At 43.2% G+C, this 17,731-nt stretch overlaps 1 protein-coding gene and 1 long non-coding RNA gene across 4 annotated transcripts in view; one reads left to right on the top strand and one right to left on the bottom strand.

Annotated features, from left to right (window-relative positions):
- Positions 1-17,731, top strand: part of LOC115347068 — a 45,992-nt gene that overhangs the window by 16,848 nt on the left and 11,413 nt on the right. Inside the window, exon 2 of the long non-coding RNA XR_003925364.1 lies at positions 10,708-10,802. This is a non-coding gene — a long non-coding RNA (uncharacterized LOC115347068). The remainder of the gene's footprint in view (positions 1-10,707; positions 10,803-17,731) is intronic.
- Positions 249-16,814, bottom strand: PLEKHB2 (pleckstrin homology domain containing B2). Of its 3 annotated transcripts, none has more exons than XM_030027985.1 (8): positions 16,740-16,814; positions 13,056-13,103; positions 12,289-12,441; positions 11,401-11,503; positions 10,399-10,438; positions 7,856-7,945; positions 6,579-6,693; positions 249-4,532 (listed from the first exon to the last, which is right to left on the bottom strand). In XM_030027985.1, the coding sequence occupies exons 2-8, from the start codon at positions 13,090-13,092 to the stop codon at positions 4,381-4,383; spliced, it is 690 nt and encodes a 229-aa protein (XP_029883845.1). In that variant the 5' UTR covers positions 13,093-13,103; positions 16,740-16,814; the 3' UTR covers positions 249-4,380. The 3 variants fall into 3 exon arrangements, with proteins under 3 accessions (XP_029883845.1, XP_029883846.1, XP_040982639.1); XM_030027986.1 differs by having other exon boundaries at positions 249-4,517; positions 16,740-16,813; XM_041126705.1 differs by lacking the exon at positions 16,740-16,814 and adding an exon at positions 16,460-16,487.

Below are 17,731 nucleotides of genomic sequence, written 5' to 3'. Positions count from 1 at the left end.
TGAGGTATGTCAGCCTCGACTCTAACTCCAACAGCCACAGTTGCCTTAGTTCATTTTTCTACCAAGTAAAGTCACCCTTGTAATTGCTTAGGAAAGACTCGATGTGCACAGAATTCATCATGGCACTTGTTTCCTTGCAAAGGAAACCTCCTGTAAGCTGACTACATGTTTGAAAAACATATACTTGTCTACACACTAACTAAATGAGAAATGTTGAACAAAGGCTAGTAAACTTCAAGACAAAACAATTACACTTAAATATGAATTTTATTGATAAGGGTATTTTGCTATAAATTAATAATGAGAATGACGACATATAGTAAAAGCAGCAGTTAAGATAGAGAGTGCACAAGAACATGAAGGATTGGAGGGGACGACATCTGCTGCATGCTAGCCTCCATGGCTTACACATATCTTAGTCATATAATGAGGAAAAGCCACAAACACATCTGAGGAACACAGGTGTGAATTTTCTCCTTTACTCAACTTGCTTAGCTGGTTCCATCACCTATTGAATCTCCAATGAAGAACAAACAAAATGAAGTCAGTGTTGTGTGACATATAGGGTGGCTCCATGTAGATGCAGGTCAGAAAGTGCTTCAGCACTAGAAAAGATGTGTCCTTGCCAGAAGTCAGTGCAGTTGCTCTGTACATAAACAGTTCCCACCCCCCTCCTCTCTAGTTCATAAGCCTTTACCCACTCACTAGAAGAGCCTGGCTCCCTAGCCCCCCACATTCAAGCAAAAGAAGCAAATAACTATGTTTTCACACGTAACCAAGAATTTGGGAGGGGCCCCTGGTTCAACTCTTTACTGTGGTCAGACTTACAGAAGGCTGAGCATTTCTACCCCACTCTCTGGAAGCCTGGCTCTGTCCAGCTGTCCACAACTGAGAATCCAAAAGTAACTAGTCACAGATAAACATATAGACTTGTGACTTCTGTAAGCACTGACATTTAATTCTGAATGGATTGTAACTGCTATACAACAGATTTAGTCATCCTTAACTGTTAACTGTACACTGTAAAAAACAGTGGCACTGTACTGGCTGTGGACCTCCCATAGCTTTAGGGAGGTCAAGTATTGGGCCCTGTGTAGGAAAGTGTGTGCTTGGGAGCTATGCAGGTATAACTGGAATCACAGCATCATGAATAGCACCATTCAGAAATAAATACCTGTTTAGGACTATCATTTCAATCTGTTTTGAAAATTATCTTGCCACACCCACTGCCTCATCCCATCACTATGGTATCGCCTATCTGCAGAAGCTGCAATGGCAGTCCCTCTAAGCCCTGAAATTCACTCTGGCCCTGCTCCTTCAGCTCACACCAGCATCTACACAAACTGCAGATATGTGAAGTACTGGACTGAGCAGAGAAAGGCTATTGAGTCATGACTATGTATCCAGCTGGACATTATAGCTATGACCAAACCTCCACTCTGTTCCTGAGCAACAGGAGGTACAGCCATGTCTTCAGGAAGCAAGTCTATGAGCTTTAACAACCAGTGAATTCAAGCGCCTTATCCCCATGCTGCTGCTTTGTGCACCAAGACATTTCCACTTCTATTTCTGCAGTGACATCAGAAAGCCTACAAGCACCTGCAATAAGATAACTGCTCTCTTGATTTTTATGCTCCAGTACAGTTTTGTACATTTGCTTTCTAGCTTCTAAATGTCTATGCTACCAGGACAGAAAAGTACTTCATGATTTTTGTATAAAAGAAGCCTATTGTTACCAAGATGGAACTGGAATCTTCAGCTTCAATTTGTAAATTTTTTTTCTCTTGAGAAGGGGTAAGGTTATTCTTTTTAATGGAGACTTACTTCAATTTGAACTTTTAAAAAGATAATTTCTTTCTTTGAATTCAACCCAGAAATGTTTTGCAACCAACAGAGTCTTTAGCTTGTACACTTCACTTGAAGAAACCGAGGACGTAGATACAGTTATCTCCTGTATAGCGCAAGAGACATGTTCCCCTGCTGTGATCAAAAGCTCTTGGGGTGGGGGGGGGGGGAACCCAAAACACCCACACAGTAAAACTCTGAATTTAAAATAAATTACTAGCTGATTCACTTTGTGCTATTCTTTCACAATCATTATGAAATTCAAAAGAAATCACAATGATGTTAAATTGTTTTATTCTCTTCCACCCCCCTATAAGCTAAATATTACACAGGGAGAAGAGGAGATGGAGGCATTCTGCAGAACTAGTTATATTGCAAAGCACAAACTAAAGAGCAGTGTAGACTTGTAATCAGCTTCAAGGTTATCTCAAGCCTTAAAAAGGGTAGAAATGTTTCTTAACGGTAACATTAACGGTTAAGAAACGCTTAAGTTCTAGACAGTCATCATCTCTTTCTGGCCTCAAGGGTACCAGGCCTCTAACAGAACTTCAGTAGTGTACTCCAATTTCTTTTGGTTTAGACCAGCAATAGGAAACTTTTGCTTTAGTCCTCTTTTGAACCTCCAAGAAGTCCTTTCAGTACCTACCACTGGCAGAACACATGCAGCTTGTATTAATCTGTGAAAGGACATGCATGCTCATTGGTGTACTGCTCTGAGCCAAAGTTTCTTGAAAGAAGTTTAGGTTCTTTGGATTAGGCCCACTCTTAGTAATGCAGCCAGGACTACATCTGTCTGTTTACTTCTGATGATTTCAGTTTGTTGGGTTGGTCCTTAGAGTCATGAAAGCTTAGTGTTTCCCCTGGCTACTGCCCAAACTCTTGTCTAAGACCTCTATTGCTTAAATATGTAGGATAGAGCCAAGACAGCTTTAGGATGAAATGAAAAAGGTTTGGGGCTTGATCTAAGTTTATATGGGTGCAAGTTCTCATCTATGTTCATCTTTCCTGACATACTTGAAACCCTGTGAACCTTAAGGAAATTAACCAACCTACTTCTGAATGAAAGCATAAGAAAGACTTAACACATTAAAACAGTATGAATACAGGAAGCTGAAAGTGGAAGTAAAAAAATAAGTCCTCTTAGAATAAAGAACTCAACTTAGGCACCCTGCCTCTTTTACCTGAATAAGAAAGCACATGCATTTCTTCAGAGCTTGCTTTCTCCTGCCAAGCACAGCTCAGCATGGATTATAATGGGATAAGGTAATAGGCCACATAACACACAACAGTTGCATTCCAGGTTACAGTCCATAGTACAGCAGCCTGCAGAAGCACATTGCATAAGGAACCAGGCATACAAGCAAAGCCAGCCAGGTTCCTTGGAGTGTTTTCCTTAAAAAGTCAGGGAGGGAAGAGGAGACCTGCTGAATGTGAGGGGGAAGTGTGCACAGAACAAACCCAGGCTCAGCTGTGCTCAAAACCAGTTCCTGGTTCAGGAAACCTTGGAGGCAGACATTCTATCCCAGCCATGGCAAAGAAGCTGATATCAAAGTGCCTGTGTGCAAGGTCTACTTGTGGTGTTTGTCTCTCTCTTCTTGACTATTACTGCCTGCAGAGGGGTTCTGGTAGGGCCAACAGGGCAAGGGTTGTTCAAGTTAGTTCTCCTCCTGCAGACCCTGCAGAGCAATAGCAGTAATGAGCAGAGACACTAGACAATGGCCTCTTCCTCAGCAATGCAGTTGGTACAGCGTCTGAGGTGACTGTTCTACAGACAAGGAAGACTACTTGCAAAGCTAAAGATCCATTACTTCCATCTGACCAGAGAAGAGTGATTCAAGATAAAGAGGAAGGTGGAACAACAAACATTGGTCTTCCTTGCCGCTGGTCATTGACATTTCTGGGAGAATAAAAGAACTGAGGAGTGCTGCTGCTTCTTAGTGGTTTGCTTCTATGTTCTGGAAGACAACTTCACCTGGATGGTGTGAGAGACAGGTATAGGACTCCATCTAAGAAAATACACTACCATCTGCAGGCAAGTTTGAAAACAAAAAAATCCTCAAGCATGGCAGACTACCTAATGCCAAGAAGTTTCTGCTGAGCTATATGTTTGTCTGCAGAATGTTTAGAAGCCAGTAGTACCTACATACTAATGCAGGGCTCCTGTAAACCTCCTATTTAGAACAGATTTTAGACCCCCCAAAAAAATCCATTTTTTCTACAGTGTTTACAATAGCAGTCTGCTTGTAAAGCTAGTGACTGCTAGCTACCATGTTACATTGGTGTTCCCATTGATCCTTAGCAGTACAAATCCTTATAATTCCAAACATCAGAAGAGTATTCAAGAGCAGCACATGCCATCTCTAACCACTTAACTAAATGGTGCCTTCAAACTCCCCTTAAGACAGTTAAGAATCAGTTATTAAGATGTCACTACTGAAAAATAACTATTGCATTTCTTAAAGTTTAACAACATTGCCAATATATTATTGCACACAATAAAGGGTTTTGGAACTACAAAGATAAGGAACGGGTAATCTAGAAGACCCAGAATAATGATCCCAGAGCCATTCCAGTCGCTGCTCCAGCAAGCATGCCCAGTGCAAGATCTCCATCGCTGTCACGGTAACGCTCTCGAATGATGACATGGTTTGCAGGGGGTTGACCATAAGGTCCTAGGTAATGAGAGATTGTTAGGAGGAGGGCAAAAGAAATGTATATCTTAATACCACGTGTTGTAATTTCTAAACATGCCCATTCTTTCACCCTCTTCCTTCCACTGAACACTAAGATGATATCAGCTACAAAGGTAGAACACATGTCTGCTTTGGATTCAGCCTCCACATCTATTAAATAAATCCAGAGGCCTAGCAACACTTCTAGCCTTGTAAGAAAAGCTCATCACAAATGTAGATCTGAACATTGTTCTGCAATTATATTAGCAAAGAACCTATGAATTACTCGTATCATTCTATCAAACACTCAGTGGATTTAATGCAAGAAATGGGTCTAAAAATTGACTCAACCTTGAAGTTAAGGCAAACAGTGTAGTTCCCCCCCCCCCCCCCCCCCAAAAAAAAAAATAATCTTTGGCAGCTTTAAGCCAGTGGTTTGTCAGAAACTGCGTATCAGTTATTTACTCTACAACTACTGCCTACTACTTCAATTGAGCCTTCACATCCTGGACTGATCTGTTGTGTGGTGACATCTGCTACGTTTCTTTTCAGATGAAGACTGGCCCAGTAGTAAGGAATTAACCTAAGACTCAAGAAACCAGCAATTGACCCTTGCTCTGCAACAGACTTGTACAAGCTCACCTGTCATATTTTGTGACTTAGCTCCTACTTGCAAAGCAAACATAATAGTACTGCTTTCCCTTCCAGACATTTCAGGAAGACTAAATATTCTTGAAGATACTGCAATGTTTTTTGTAAAAGATACTGAAGTAATCCAACTAATACAACTAGAAAAGGCTCTCGATGCACGACTGGGAACGTCTTGAGAAGGATTATGTCAATTCAGAGAATGAGCAATGAAGCCAAAAGTGCAGGGGTTAAGTTAGTTGCTAGGGGTGAACTTGACCCCTAAGATTTAGTTGCAGTAACCCCAGTGAAGGAAAATATCAAGGTGTGGTTACTATGCCCAACCTATAACTAGTATCTTAACACACTGGACTTGCAAACTGTTTAGGAGAGTTACTGTTTAATGCTGCATTTTTATCATACAGGTTTGATTTCCAAGGCCTGCTGGTAGTTTTTAAAAATGGCTCTTGGGACTTTCAACAAGCTGCTGCTTTTCAGCTGCTGAGAACCAACAGAACCCACTTTCATCTGTGTTTGCATATATATGGTCTGTATCTTAGGACTTCACTAACTCAGATGTGGAAAGCTTTAAAAGCTTTAGGCTGATGTACCTCCCTTGTAACAAAAAATGGAAAAGGCAAATGAAATAACCTGACAAGTATCAAATGGAAAAAAAAATCTCCCTCAAAACTGAAATAGAGATTCTTGTTTGCAGACACAGATCATAAACAATTAGTAAGTTAAATCTTCTGATTTATATTACCGATACTACTCTAAAGCCCCAATTCTGTAGGATTGGGGCTCTCTGTGCAAAGCTAATCCTAAATTAAGGTCACTAAGCTTAAAAGCACACCATAAAATTTTACTCTCCTTTATCGGTATTGAAAGCTCTACAAACCTGAACAGAGCAATAGAAGACTTCACAAGGCTGTACTGCCTTACAACAATTCCAGCATGTGGGGAAGGAACCAGTTATAACCATGCTTTAGGAGTGGATTTACTTTTGAAATTTGCATTTAATTCTGAGGTCATAGCTGAACATCAGTGTTGAAATAATTAAGCTAGATATAAGAGCAACAGATTAATCAAAAGTTCCATCAATGTCCAATATGGAGTACTGAATCAATCTTGTTCTGGCTCTTCTATCTTTCCTTAGAAAACATGCTGCCTACTGCAGTTAGAGCTCATGAAGTAATTTAAATATGTTGGGATCACATCAGGAAGCTTAAATCACTTAATACAAATTTCACTGCACTCACTTTATTGTGAAAGGGTAGGGGGACTTGGTTCCAGTTACAAGTCAGGTTTCTTTCTATCACTCTGTTGTGCAGGAGTGGTGGGTGGTAAAGGGTGGTGATTAATAGAATTAAAGCCAGAAAGACTGACTCAAATAACTTCTATAGGAAGATGAAGGATATGGTTTATACTGATTACCTTGGTATGGATACTGACAGGGAACAGCGTAAGCTTGTCCGTTGGAGGCATAGAAGACTTGAGGACCAGCAGGAGGATACACACCATTGTACTGATCGTAGCCATAGCCATAAACCTGGTGAAATTAAAAATGCCCGTTACAAAAGTATGCTTTGCTATGTATCCGATTAGGCACTTTGTTCGATTCTCCCTCATTTCTAATGCAAAGTTTCATGAAAATATCCAGTCTGTACTGATACAGTCTATCTACTCCCTGGAAAGGATTCAGAACAGCTGCCTGAAAAAATAAGTGCACCTAAGCAGCGTTCGCTGTCCACCCTTCCTGGATGGTGAATGGCAGAGGCAGGGCCTGGATCATCAGGCAGCCACAGCAGCCTTACCAGCTTCTCCTCTCTGCCCTCAGGCTAACAGCAGCTCTCTGGAGAGCTCAAAAGTGCCAGGCAGGCAGCAGCTGATCCCAGGAAATTCCAACCAACCTTCCTCTAGTACACTGCAAGCAGATGTCAGACTCAGGACAAATACTCTGTAGTTGTGTGTTTTGGAAGCAATTTTGTTCTCAAAAAGGGGGCCTGCTGCTAGCCCTGACACAGCTCCCACTACCACATCTAGTTCTTAACAACTATTCCTAACAGCGAGGGGCTGGAGCAGAGCACCTATAGTGCAACAAGTGATACTACCCCAACAATCTGTTTGTGTATCACTGCATGTCATTCAGAACATCCAGAAATCCCCAATGTATACTGGTTCGGCCCCAGTGCTGCTCCTTCTCCACTGCAAAAGAACTGTGCATCCAGGAGCTAAAGTTATTGTGTTGCTATGACATCTTGGATACAATAAAATCCTTATGTGTTAAAAGTGACAGCTCCAGTCATTAAATCCTATTTTTAAAACTCCTGATTTTATATCCTTCCAGTGCTTACACAATGTGAAAGTGTAGTCACACCTCCTTATGTTAAAAGCTGCACAGCCAATATTTTTCAAGATTAGCCAAATAACTTCTGCTCTGTCTCTAAGAAGCTTTTTTTTCCAAGTTCACTGGGGAGCCATCCCTTTATATACCTCCCAACCAAATCTGCCTCACCCCTTTCAAAGGAAATCCATCTCAAATAGGAGTGACAATAGATTGTTAGTGCCTTACTCTCACTCCCCTTTTGCACAAAGCTTAAAGCTGGATCTTACTGTGAAACACGGCACTTTGGGAGTACAGTTTGAGTGCTTGAAGGATGGCTGCTTCTGCTACCTCGCTTATTTTAATGCCTCCCGACTGCAACTCTTACCTCAGGTGATGGTGTGGCATAAGCTGTATAGGGAGGAGGGGCTGAGGAAACGGCTGTCTCATCATACATCACATCAGATCCCATGTAGCCCTAAACACCATGGAAAGATAGCAGTTATTACCTTTTCCTACAGCCAGCCAGTTCAAGTAGTGCAAGGATTAAAACTTAATGACCCCGAAGAAAAAGTAACCTTTAGACATGCTGCATGTTAAGAAAGCAGTGAGTACCTTATAAAGCACTGTAAAAAGAAACTACTTGGAGAGCAGACCTGGGAGAATACAAATGCCTGATCAACCACAGGAAGGAGCCATAAAATTTCTTACCTGTGTGTGTGCACACATACATGCACACGTGTACATGCAAGCACACCGACTCCTTCCATCACTTTATAGCCTCGGTTTTAGAAATTACCCTCTTGTTCGTCCTCCATTTTCAGATAAAAAAGTCTTCACAACTAAGCTAGCTGCTTCCTGGCACCCTAGAGTGGTATCACCAAGTTCTGCAAAAGCAGATAAAGGAATCAGTAGCCAAAAGTGGCACCTGAACATTTTAGCTGAACGCTGTCATAGTTCTTGGCCACCTCTCGCTTTTGGCTGTGAGAAGACTTAAAAAAAAAATATACAGTAAGAGAGGTTTAACTGTAGGGATTTGGAGGGCTTGGTTGGTTTTAGGGAATTACTTTGAAAATGCCACCTATAATTCTCGTCCTTTTTGAAGACAGCCATGAGGCAAAGGTGATAACTTACTTGAATCCATCTACAAGGAGCTCTCAAAGATAATTAAACATTTGTTACAGCAACCTTGTATTCTTGCACCTAATATCAGAAATCTACAGTGATGCTCTTAGTGTCTTATCCCAAGAAAAAAAACAGCTCCCTTTTTTAATTCACAAGTGAACGCTTTAATAGCTCAACAGAGAATGTTCCTATTGTCTCTTGTACCTGGACTGAAGAAAGACTTTTGAAGGCATACTATGGCCATATCCCAGGTCTAACTTGTGGTGGAGATTCTAAGGATTGCTTGAAACACACTGTTGAAAGCACTGTATGAAGAGGCAGGTACTTCCACCACCCATGAAAAAGTCCAGCAAATGCTCACAACATAGCAGTGAATGTATTCTGTTCTGCTACAGGGAACTCTCTACAGGCATATGACACAAGCCTGCAAACATCTGTAAATGACGTAGTTCTCAAAGCTAGGGTGATCACCCTGCTATTCCAGTAAAGTTATGAGGCGCTGCTGGATGCTTGTTATTTTTTAAAGCTGTGTCAGACACCTACAGATGGACTCAAACCGGTTAGTTCAAGTCCTTGTTGGAGACCTTTAATAGCTTTGGAAAGTGCTATTTATGATAGTACTTATGCAGAGAGCTACCTGCCCTACTTTCAGTAGCAGGGGTCTGCCTTGGCTGACAAAGGTAATGCACTGGCAAGTTTTGAATGCCATCTAGCAGGGCTGGCAGCTGCGTGTCAGAGACATGAAAAGCAGCAGTTCCTAACTCCTGAAACCAGGAGTCACTGTCTCACACATAAGCAAGATAAAGCCCCTAACTCTAGAGCAGACAGACTATGAGTGTTGTGTCCTCTGCATGAGGACAGTTCCTTCACTTCTCATTTAACACCATGAAGCAGCATAGCATGGCTGCAGTCAGAGGCAATCGTGTCCAGGGTAGTTTTGCTATGACAAGTGTTTTCTTTGGGTATCTACAGATCTCAGTTATATCATGTGACAGATGCCTCAGTACAGTGGTAATGTTAATGTGACCCATCAAAAACTGAGATAAACTTCTACAAAACCCAGCATTTTCCCATGAAACATCTCAGGTTGGTTCAGTCTAGCCATGGAAAGGCTAGTGCTGAAGAGTACTCTGGAAGGCAGTCTGGAAGAAAAACAAATTAACAATACCCACAAGTGGATGGATGTGGTTCCCCAAAGACTGTTCTCTAGAGAACTCCAAGACTCACAGAGAGGCTTTTATGATTCCTGACGTCTTCACTCTCCACAGCTAGCATGCTGATGCAGAGATAATATACTCCTTCCCAGCACGCCTGCACTCACCTCCACCTCTTGCTCCTCCCCTAGTCTCTACCAAGAAGCATCCCACAGTGTAACAGATCTACATTAACAAACAGCTTCTTTGCAGTAAGATCCTTCAGCACTGCACCTGGTAGGCAACAAAGCCTAGAAGTGGAAAGTGCATTTTTACTGGATGCAGAAGATTTTACTTTTTGCCCACACCCTCAGTGCCAACTTCCCTTACAGACCAGCTTCCCAAACATTCACTTCAACCCAAGAAATCATTTCCTGAAATCATTCACTTCCACCCAGCATGTATTTGCCTGGACTTGGCTGCAAGGATGACATGTGCATGTGATCCAGAGGATCATTCTTCTCCCCACCCACAAGCCTTACCATCATGCTCATGACCCTGTTTTTCTCTAGTAGAGAAGGATGGAACATGATTTCAGAAGTAAACTGCTGGACCACACATAACACTGATGTACTGCTTCTCTATCAGCGTAAAGCCTAGGTAGTACACTTACTGTGTTTGTTCTGGCATCCTGGAGAGCAATTTTCCATGCCCTGCAAAAAAAACCCAACATTGTTTAGTGGAACACTGATAAAAATTAAGGCCACCTTTTCTTTTTATGAAAAATATGAAAAAACTATGAAAAAACTATGAAAAGACTATGAAAAAACCATGAAAAGACTATGAAAAAACCAAGGTTAGCAACTAGAGGTACTGCAGGAGCAGAGTTTAAGATACTGCATATGCCAAAGCCTAATGATACACTAAAATGAATGCACAAAGGTGTTATACCAAGATTAAGAAATAATTACTTTGTTTGCAGAGCTGAGGAGGAACACAAGAAGGAACAGATGCAGTTTTGAAGGTCCTCACTGCAAGCACAACAGCTAGGTAATATGCAGCCATGCTCAGGATAAGGTAAGAGGAAGAGATGCACCAGGGAAGCTGTATCTCCTGCCTGAACAGTTGCATCTGTGCTGACTAGAGAGTGTGGGTCTTGACGCTATTACAGTTTGAACAGAAGGTACATATACTTCACACAGATACTCCCATGCCGTGTGGCTGGGAGCATGCTCGACGCACCACACATACTTGGCAAACACTGATGATAGAAGTTATCTAACTATACATAGCCAAGCTCAGTTGAGAGTTCACAATAATAGAGTATTCTTCCCTTTACTACTGATTGCGATCTCCTTGGGCTAAGGGAATGGGAAAAGTGAAAAAAAAAAATCTGTTCAGCAAGTCTTGCATTAACCATATTAATAAGATTCTTTTACTCCTCCTCACCCTTCAGTGTTTTCAGTGACTTAACTTGCAGTTAGTTTGCATGAGCTAGACAACTTCTTATAGGAGAGCTATGTTTTATCACTGAAAGACTGCTTTTACTTGCTTGAAAACTTTCTTAAAACGTGTCTCTGAAGGTCTGAAGGAAGGAAAATAACTAGGGAGAGAGACAAAAAGAAAGATAAAAGAGGAAGAGGCTGCAAAAAACAATATTCTCTGGCAGACTTACAGGCAGTCATCTGCACTTTCTGCACAGAGGTTGACTGTCCTCCCATCGCGGCAAACAATCTGCAGTAAACAGTCTCTCTGCTTCCCCTCTGGAGGCTGGAAATCTGAGTCAGAAAAAAGAGATGAGTTATGAAATATCTATAACCAGAATTTCATTATTGCATTTACAAGAAGGGAGACAATTTATGCCAAAGTCTGGACAAAATAAACTAGGGCCAGTTGTAGCTGCTTTCCATGGCATCAGAACAAATTACAGAAGGAAATAACCTGTTCTTACTCTTTAGAGTGTCCTGGAAGTAAGTAGCTCTGAACATCATTCCTAAGAAATGCAAGTGTCTTACAGCCGAACCAATCCATACTTAGCAATAAGTACTCTCCAACACTTGTGTCCTTCACTTGTGTCAGCATCAAGTGGAGTACTAACAAATGCTAGAAGTGAACTTAGTAATACTTGAAAAAAATCTGCTAAGGTTTCCAATTTCTAGTCCTGCCTCTCACTCCAGCCAGCCATAATTACTATAATTACACCAGTAACACTCTATAATCAGACACAGAAGTCTGCTGTGAACATCCCATTCTCATGTGCATGCCTGCCACCTGCATATATGGTACACTGTCCTCACTTAGTTTTAAAAGGAAGTATCAAAACCTCACCTAATCTATCACATGGTGATACCACGCCCTGGGTGTCTATAAGGCAATGTAGTAGTTGGTTGGGTTGGGGTTTTTTGGGGGGGTAAGGGGAGTGTTTTGGTTTTTTTTTAACAACAATGAAGTTGCACACTTCGACACGTTTACTTCTGCAGTAGTGTTGTAAATGGTATGCTGGGCAGGCACTGAAGTTGTAAAGAATCCCTGAATACACAAATCCTGACCCTTTCATTATTACCTCGACATTCATTCCCCACTCTGAGGTTGATGCAATGGATTCGCATGTGGATTTTATCTTCTATATCATGGCGATTTTGATCATCATAGAATATTAAGCGGCCATCAGACCACAGGTCAAACCAGTTCTTCTTCCAGCGCCGCAGAATAGTACCTTAAAAATCAGACAGTCACTTTTGAGGGCACATATTGGGAAGAGTTAGAGTCCTAAGAGTTAAAAAATAAACCAAGAAATCCTTCACAGTTGCCCCAGACATTCTGAGGTGCCAAGCAAAATCCTGTACTACAACATCCCCATTTCAGAACATTACAGCATTGGGTCCCATACTTTATCTAGTATTCAAAATCACAACTGAGTTTATTTTAAGTGCATAACCTGGTGCTTTAATTCTAACTCGCTGCAAAAACAAGCAGAGGGCATAACTAATTGAAGACATTAAGTTAAGGTGTCAGGTAAAGTTTCCAAGTCTCCACTTGGAAACTCCACTCCACTGTATACAGCACTAATTACAGAGCAGCATCTGAAGCCAGTCAGACACCTCAGATACAGTATATCCTGTTCCCACTGGTATACCCAAAAGGTCACATGGAAATGCTGTCATGACAGGTCATTTTGTGAAGTGTCCTAAAGGTTAAAAAAACAAAAAACAACCCACAGAGCTAGAGATGTGTTTTAAGAAAGAGCTGGGAGTTACTAAGTTGCTCTGATGTTTTTTGAAGAAGTTAGACACAATGGGGAGAAAAGGAGGTAAAAGGCCCATGACTTACTTTGCCGGAGCAGCCATCCGCTCTTCACAAATGCCATTGTTGCTTAATCTAGTGGACGGAAGAGGAGGGTGAGGGGGAGAAAAGCAGTCTTCAGTATTTCACAATAATACATTAGAAAGAGGCATCTCAAAGTATAATAGCATATATTATAGCTGCATGTACCCAGCTAGTATTGCAGAGAGACATAGTAGATCTCAGGTGAAGATATTCAGTGAGGCACAACTAGTATTCTAGGACTTAACAAATGAAACAAATGTAGCAATCCAACATCACTATCAGAGACCACTTCTAACTAGAAAACTCACAAGCTTACAGCTACTACTCTTGCAACATGGGGAAGAGAGACTGGAGCCACTGCTTCCTGACTCACCACCAGTTCCTTTCAAAGTTGTTCTCTTGACATACATGTGCTTCCCGTATTCTGCAGTCTCAAGTTAGTAAGCACCCTCACTTCTTCCCTACCTCCCTTTTTCTGTACTTCCTCTTCTGTTTTTTTCATTCACTGGCTCAAAGTTCAACCAAAACAAAAGCTGAAACAGTTTAAACAGGAAGGAGAAAGCTGTTTTTATGACTTGTATTTCTTCCAAATCATTACTAGCTCCCTCCAAGATGAATTGAAATAAGTAAAAGTTAAGCCCATAAAGTGAGATTCTCGTTTCTCCTCAACTTTTAAATGAAGCCTGAAATGGCATAGGAAGGACCCTGCATTAAATTCACGTTATCACACATGACATTAAGCACTCAGCCACTGCACTCTGGTTTACAAGCATGTAAAGAAAAAAGATCAAGCATAGGATATATTGGAGGACAAGTTTTTATTTTATAGCATAATGATGTTCTGACTATTGTTCTAAAATGGATTAATAAAAACACAACTATCTGGATGTAACAGAACTAGAAAAGCAAGAACAGAAGCATTTGAAGCCTCCCTTGAGAAGGCTGCCTTTTTTAGAAATTATCTGTGGGGCTTGTAAGCCAATATGAGAGACAGATACTTAAACCTACCAGATAACAGTCTACTTGTAGCAGCATAAGAAGCACGGGTGGGGGGGGGGGGGGGGGACGTGGCATAATAGATTTGATAGACAGAGGAACTCCTCCCAGACGAGGAATGTGCTTAAAGCTGAGGGGGGAGGGAGGAAGAGAAGTGAGTTTTGTTATCTTCTAGTAAAATACAAAGTTAATAAGCATCCACTTATTTTCTGATAGATGTATATAGGCTATGTATTGGATATTACTTGTAGCTGCGTCCTCTTCACAGTATTGGGCAAATACTGTAACACACAAGTAAAGACTATAGCCAGCAGGATTTCATATTGAAGGAATACCACATCCAGCACAGGTTCGGGTGTGATGGTGAGAACCACCTGCAGGTAAGGTTTAAACTCCAAGATAAACCTCTTACTCTTGCCTTCTGTACCAGCTTGCTGGGAAAACATTTAGCTGGCAGCCCATTGAAAGAGAGTGTCGAACTCCTATCCTGCTTTAATCCTGGTCACCTGGTCCTGCTCTGAGTTCTAAGCACACTGTTGTCACCTGCCTACAGAGAGAGCACTTCACAAATAGTGGCCAATTCTTGCAAAGTAACAAAGTAATACAAAGGACCTGAGCCTCATTCTCCCACCACCCTAATCTATGCTCCAAACCCCCTAGATTCTCCTTTACAAGGAAACAGTCTTCTTGCTCTTCATTTGCACAGGAATGGGTCTCTGCAATGGTGTTTCCATGTCTTCCAGTTTGCCCATTAAGGTGAAATCGCTGTGTATTTCCAGAGGCCTTTTAATAGTCTAAGAGCCAATAAAGAACTTGCATGAACTTCAGTTCTGTTGCAAGTGCTAGATTAGGCCGCTGAATGTTTGTTGCTGCCTTTAAACTTACTCTGTTACACAACAGCATAATTAGATTTAACTTAGACACATAAAGGGGAAGAAATGAAGAAGAAAACATTTCTTTTGACAAATTAAGTTTTGCCTGTGATTTCAGAATGGCTCACAATCAAAGTCCCACATTACAGAATGTCTCACAGCTATCTAGGGCTACATCAGCAAGAGGCTTCAGCAGCTGCACACCTTGCACATAATCTCAGAGGCAACAACGACATTTTCCCAACACAGAATTTAAGTGCCCAAAACTTCAGCTCTGCATAGAGAGCAAGGAATCACACAGAACAATCTGTCAGCACTGAAGTAGGAGGTGCAAAAACAATCAGATATTCTTCTCTGGTCCTTTTTAAGCACAAGCACTCCCTTGAAGTCCTATACAGTATTCACAATCAACCTACATTATGTTTAAAAGAGTATTTGCAGAGGTAGAAGATAGCCTGGCAAGATCAGTTGCAACTGAGTATTATTTGCTTGTTAAACTAGCTCACTGCAACCAATGTGGAAAATGGGATTTAAACAAAGATAAATCTATTTATCACCAACCTCAATTTAAGTTCCTTGGTGACTGAAATCTAAAAGTAGTAGCACCCTAAACCAAATACAAGGTAAGAGTAAATCCAACAAAGGGGTGGGGCTATTCCTTCCTGCTCCCTGGAATAGCAGTTCTCCTTTTTTGCACAGAATATAATGTGGAATATCCAACAGTCTATTCCAGTTCAATTCTTGTTCTCAAACCCAGTTGGCTGGTAGGAAAAGCAAACTTCAGAACAAATCAAGTGTTTCTACCTGCAGCTTGTAATTACTAGAGCAATTTTGATTAATGCAGTCAAACTAGCAATGGACCCGATTCTGCAGTCCATGTAGATGGAAGAGGCTTAGCCACACAGACCTAACTACAGAGCCGAGTCCCAGGCGACCGGCTGTGCCCACTGACACCTCACTGTTCCTTTATTCCCAAGACTTCAGGTAGAGAACTATACAAAGCTCAGAGGAGTGTTCGAGTGTAACCCTATTTGCCCCCCTCCCCCTTAAAACAAAGCAAGTTTTCTATTTTTGGAACTTTCTGACTCTGCAACTAGCTAGATGCAGGCCTTTTTTCCATGAAGTTGTGTTTATTTTTTACTAGCCAATGCCTAGTTCTCCTGAGAGATGTGGCTCTCAGTTCAAAACCTGCCCATACCCGAGCGAGTCAGTGCTCAGGAACGAGCGGTTTGGAGAAGCACCAGCCCACCTCTTCCCTCTCCCACCGGGGCCAGCTCAACCCGACAGGCCTCCTGGGGGCAAGCTGGCCCGGGCCCAGGCCCAGGCTCGCTCCCTCCCCTCCTGCCCCGCCGTGACGGCAGGCAGCTTGCCCACAGCTGGGCCTGGCCAAGGCAAAGCGGCAGCTCCGCTGCCCGCGCCCCCCCCCCGCCCCGGGCTCTCGCACGCTTCCTCCCCGTCACCCGCCGCCGGGCAGCGGGCGGGCGCGTCGGGCTCGCCCCGCAGAGGCCGCCGAGCCCTGCCCTGAAAGCTCCGTCTCACCCTCCGCGCACTCGGCTGCCGGGCTGACGGAAGGGACCCCGCCAGCGCTCCCCCGGGGGAGGCCCTTCCGGCCCCGGCAGCTCCGGGCCCGGCAGCTCCGGGCCCGCCGACCGCGCCGCTCCCGGCCTGCTCGGCGGCCCCGCTGACCTTCCCGCGGCGGTCGGGCCGGGCCGGGCCGGGCCGGGCCGGGCCGGGCAGCCGCACAGAGCCGTGCCCCTCGCCGCGCTCCGCCGCCCCGCGCCGCCGTGTCCGGGCGGTGGCGGGGCGCCGCCGCACCTACCTGTCGCTGCCGGCCCCGCTCCCGCCGCCGGCCCCGCTCCGCCAGCGGGCAGCGCCAGCCCCGTCCTGACGTCAGCCCGCCGCGCCGCCCCCGGCCCCGGCCCCGGCCGCACGGCCTGGGCTCCCCCAGCCGCCGAAGCCGGGGCCTTGCGGGATGCGCCATGTTTGCCGTGGGACCCCGTGGCATTTGGTGGGAACGTGCCTGTCCCTGTTCGGATCCCTCCACGGGGGAAGGTGTGGTGCGGACAGTGCCCCAGTTACGGTTAATGTCTTCCCCAAGACACGACAGTTTCTCACTATTTTAAATGCGTCCCCTTCTGCACGGGTTAGCAGTTGGCACAGTGTCAGCCCCATCACACTAAGACACGTAGACGTTTTTCTTTTCTCCCTATCTTATTTATGATTATGAAAGGGACATTTTCTGATCTTGTGGCAGGGAACTGCAGCAGAGAATGACAGTTGCTTTGTGCAAGCGGTCACACAAGTACTCAAGGACAGAAAAGGCCAGCTATAAAACAGCCACAAACTGCATCTTGGTGATTCTTGCATGACAGCTCTAAACTCTATCTGGGTCAGTGCTGCCTGCACACTGCAAAATCTGAACTGATGGAGAATGCACTAGTTAATTATCTTCATGATCCAAATTGTGTTCTCCATTTCTAATGCAAAATATATGAGATAGTTACAGTTTAAAATGAGGAAAACCCCTTACGGAGATGTAATATTTCTCCTGGATGATGGAACTTCCTATTAGAACTTTTCCCAGGCTCATACTGGTAACATAGGAGGGAATATGACTCCTATCATCACAGTAAGTAAAAAGAAAAAAAAAATCATTAATTGGTTTGCTTCAGCCAATGTCTTTTTGTTTTAAGACTGGACAACACAGAAATAGTATTCATCATAGATACAATTTCACTTAATCTGTCAGCAAGCTCCTAGACTTCCTCCTACCCATCCATTCTGCTGTCTTGAACACAACAGCGATTCTAA

This window comes from Aquila chrysaetos, chromosome 10 (assembly GCF_900496995.4).
Source record: "Aquila chrysaetos chrysaetos chromosome 10, bAquChr1.4, whole genome shotgun sequence".
Taxonomy (NCBI): Eukaryota; Metazoa; Chordata; class Aves; order Accipitriformes; family Accipitridae; genus Aquila; species Aquila chrysaetos.
This window is presented reverse-complemented; position numbering and strand designations above follow the sequence as displayed.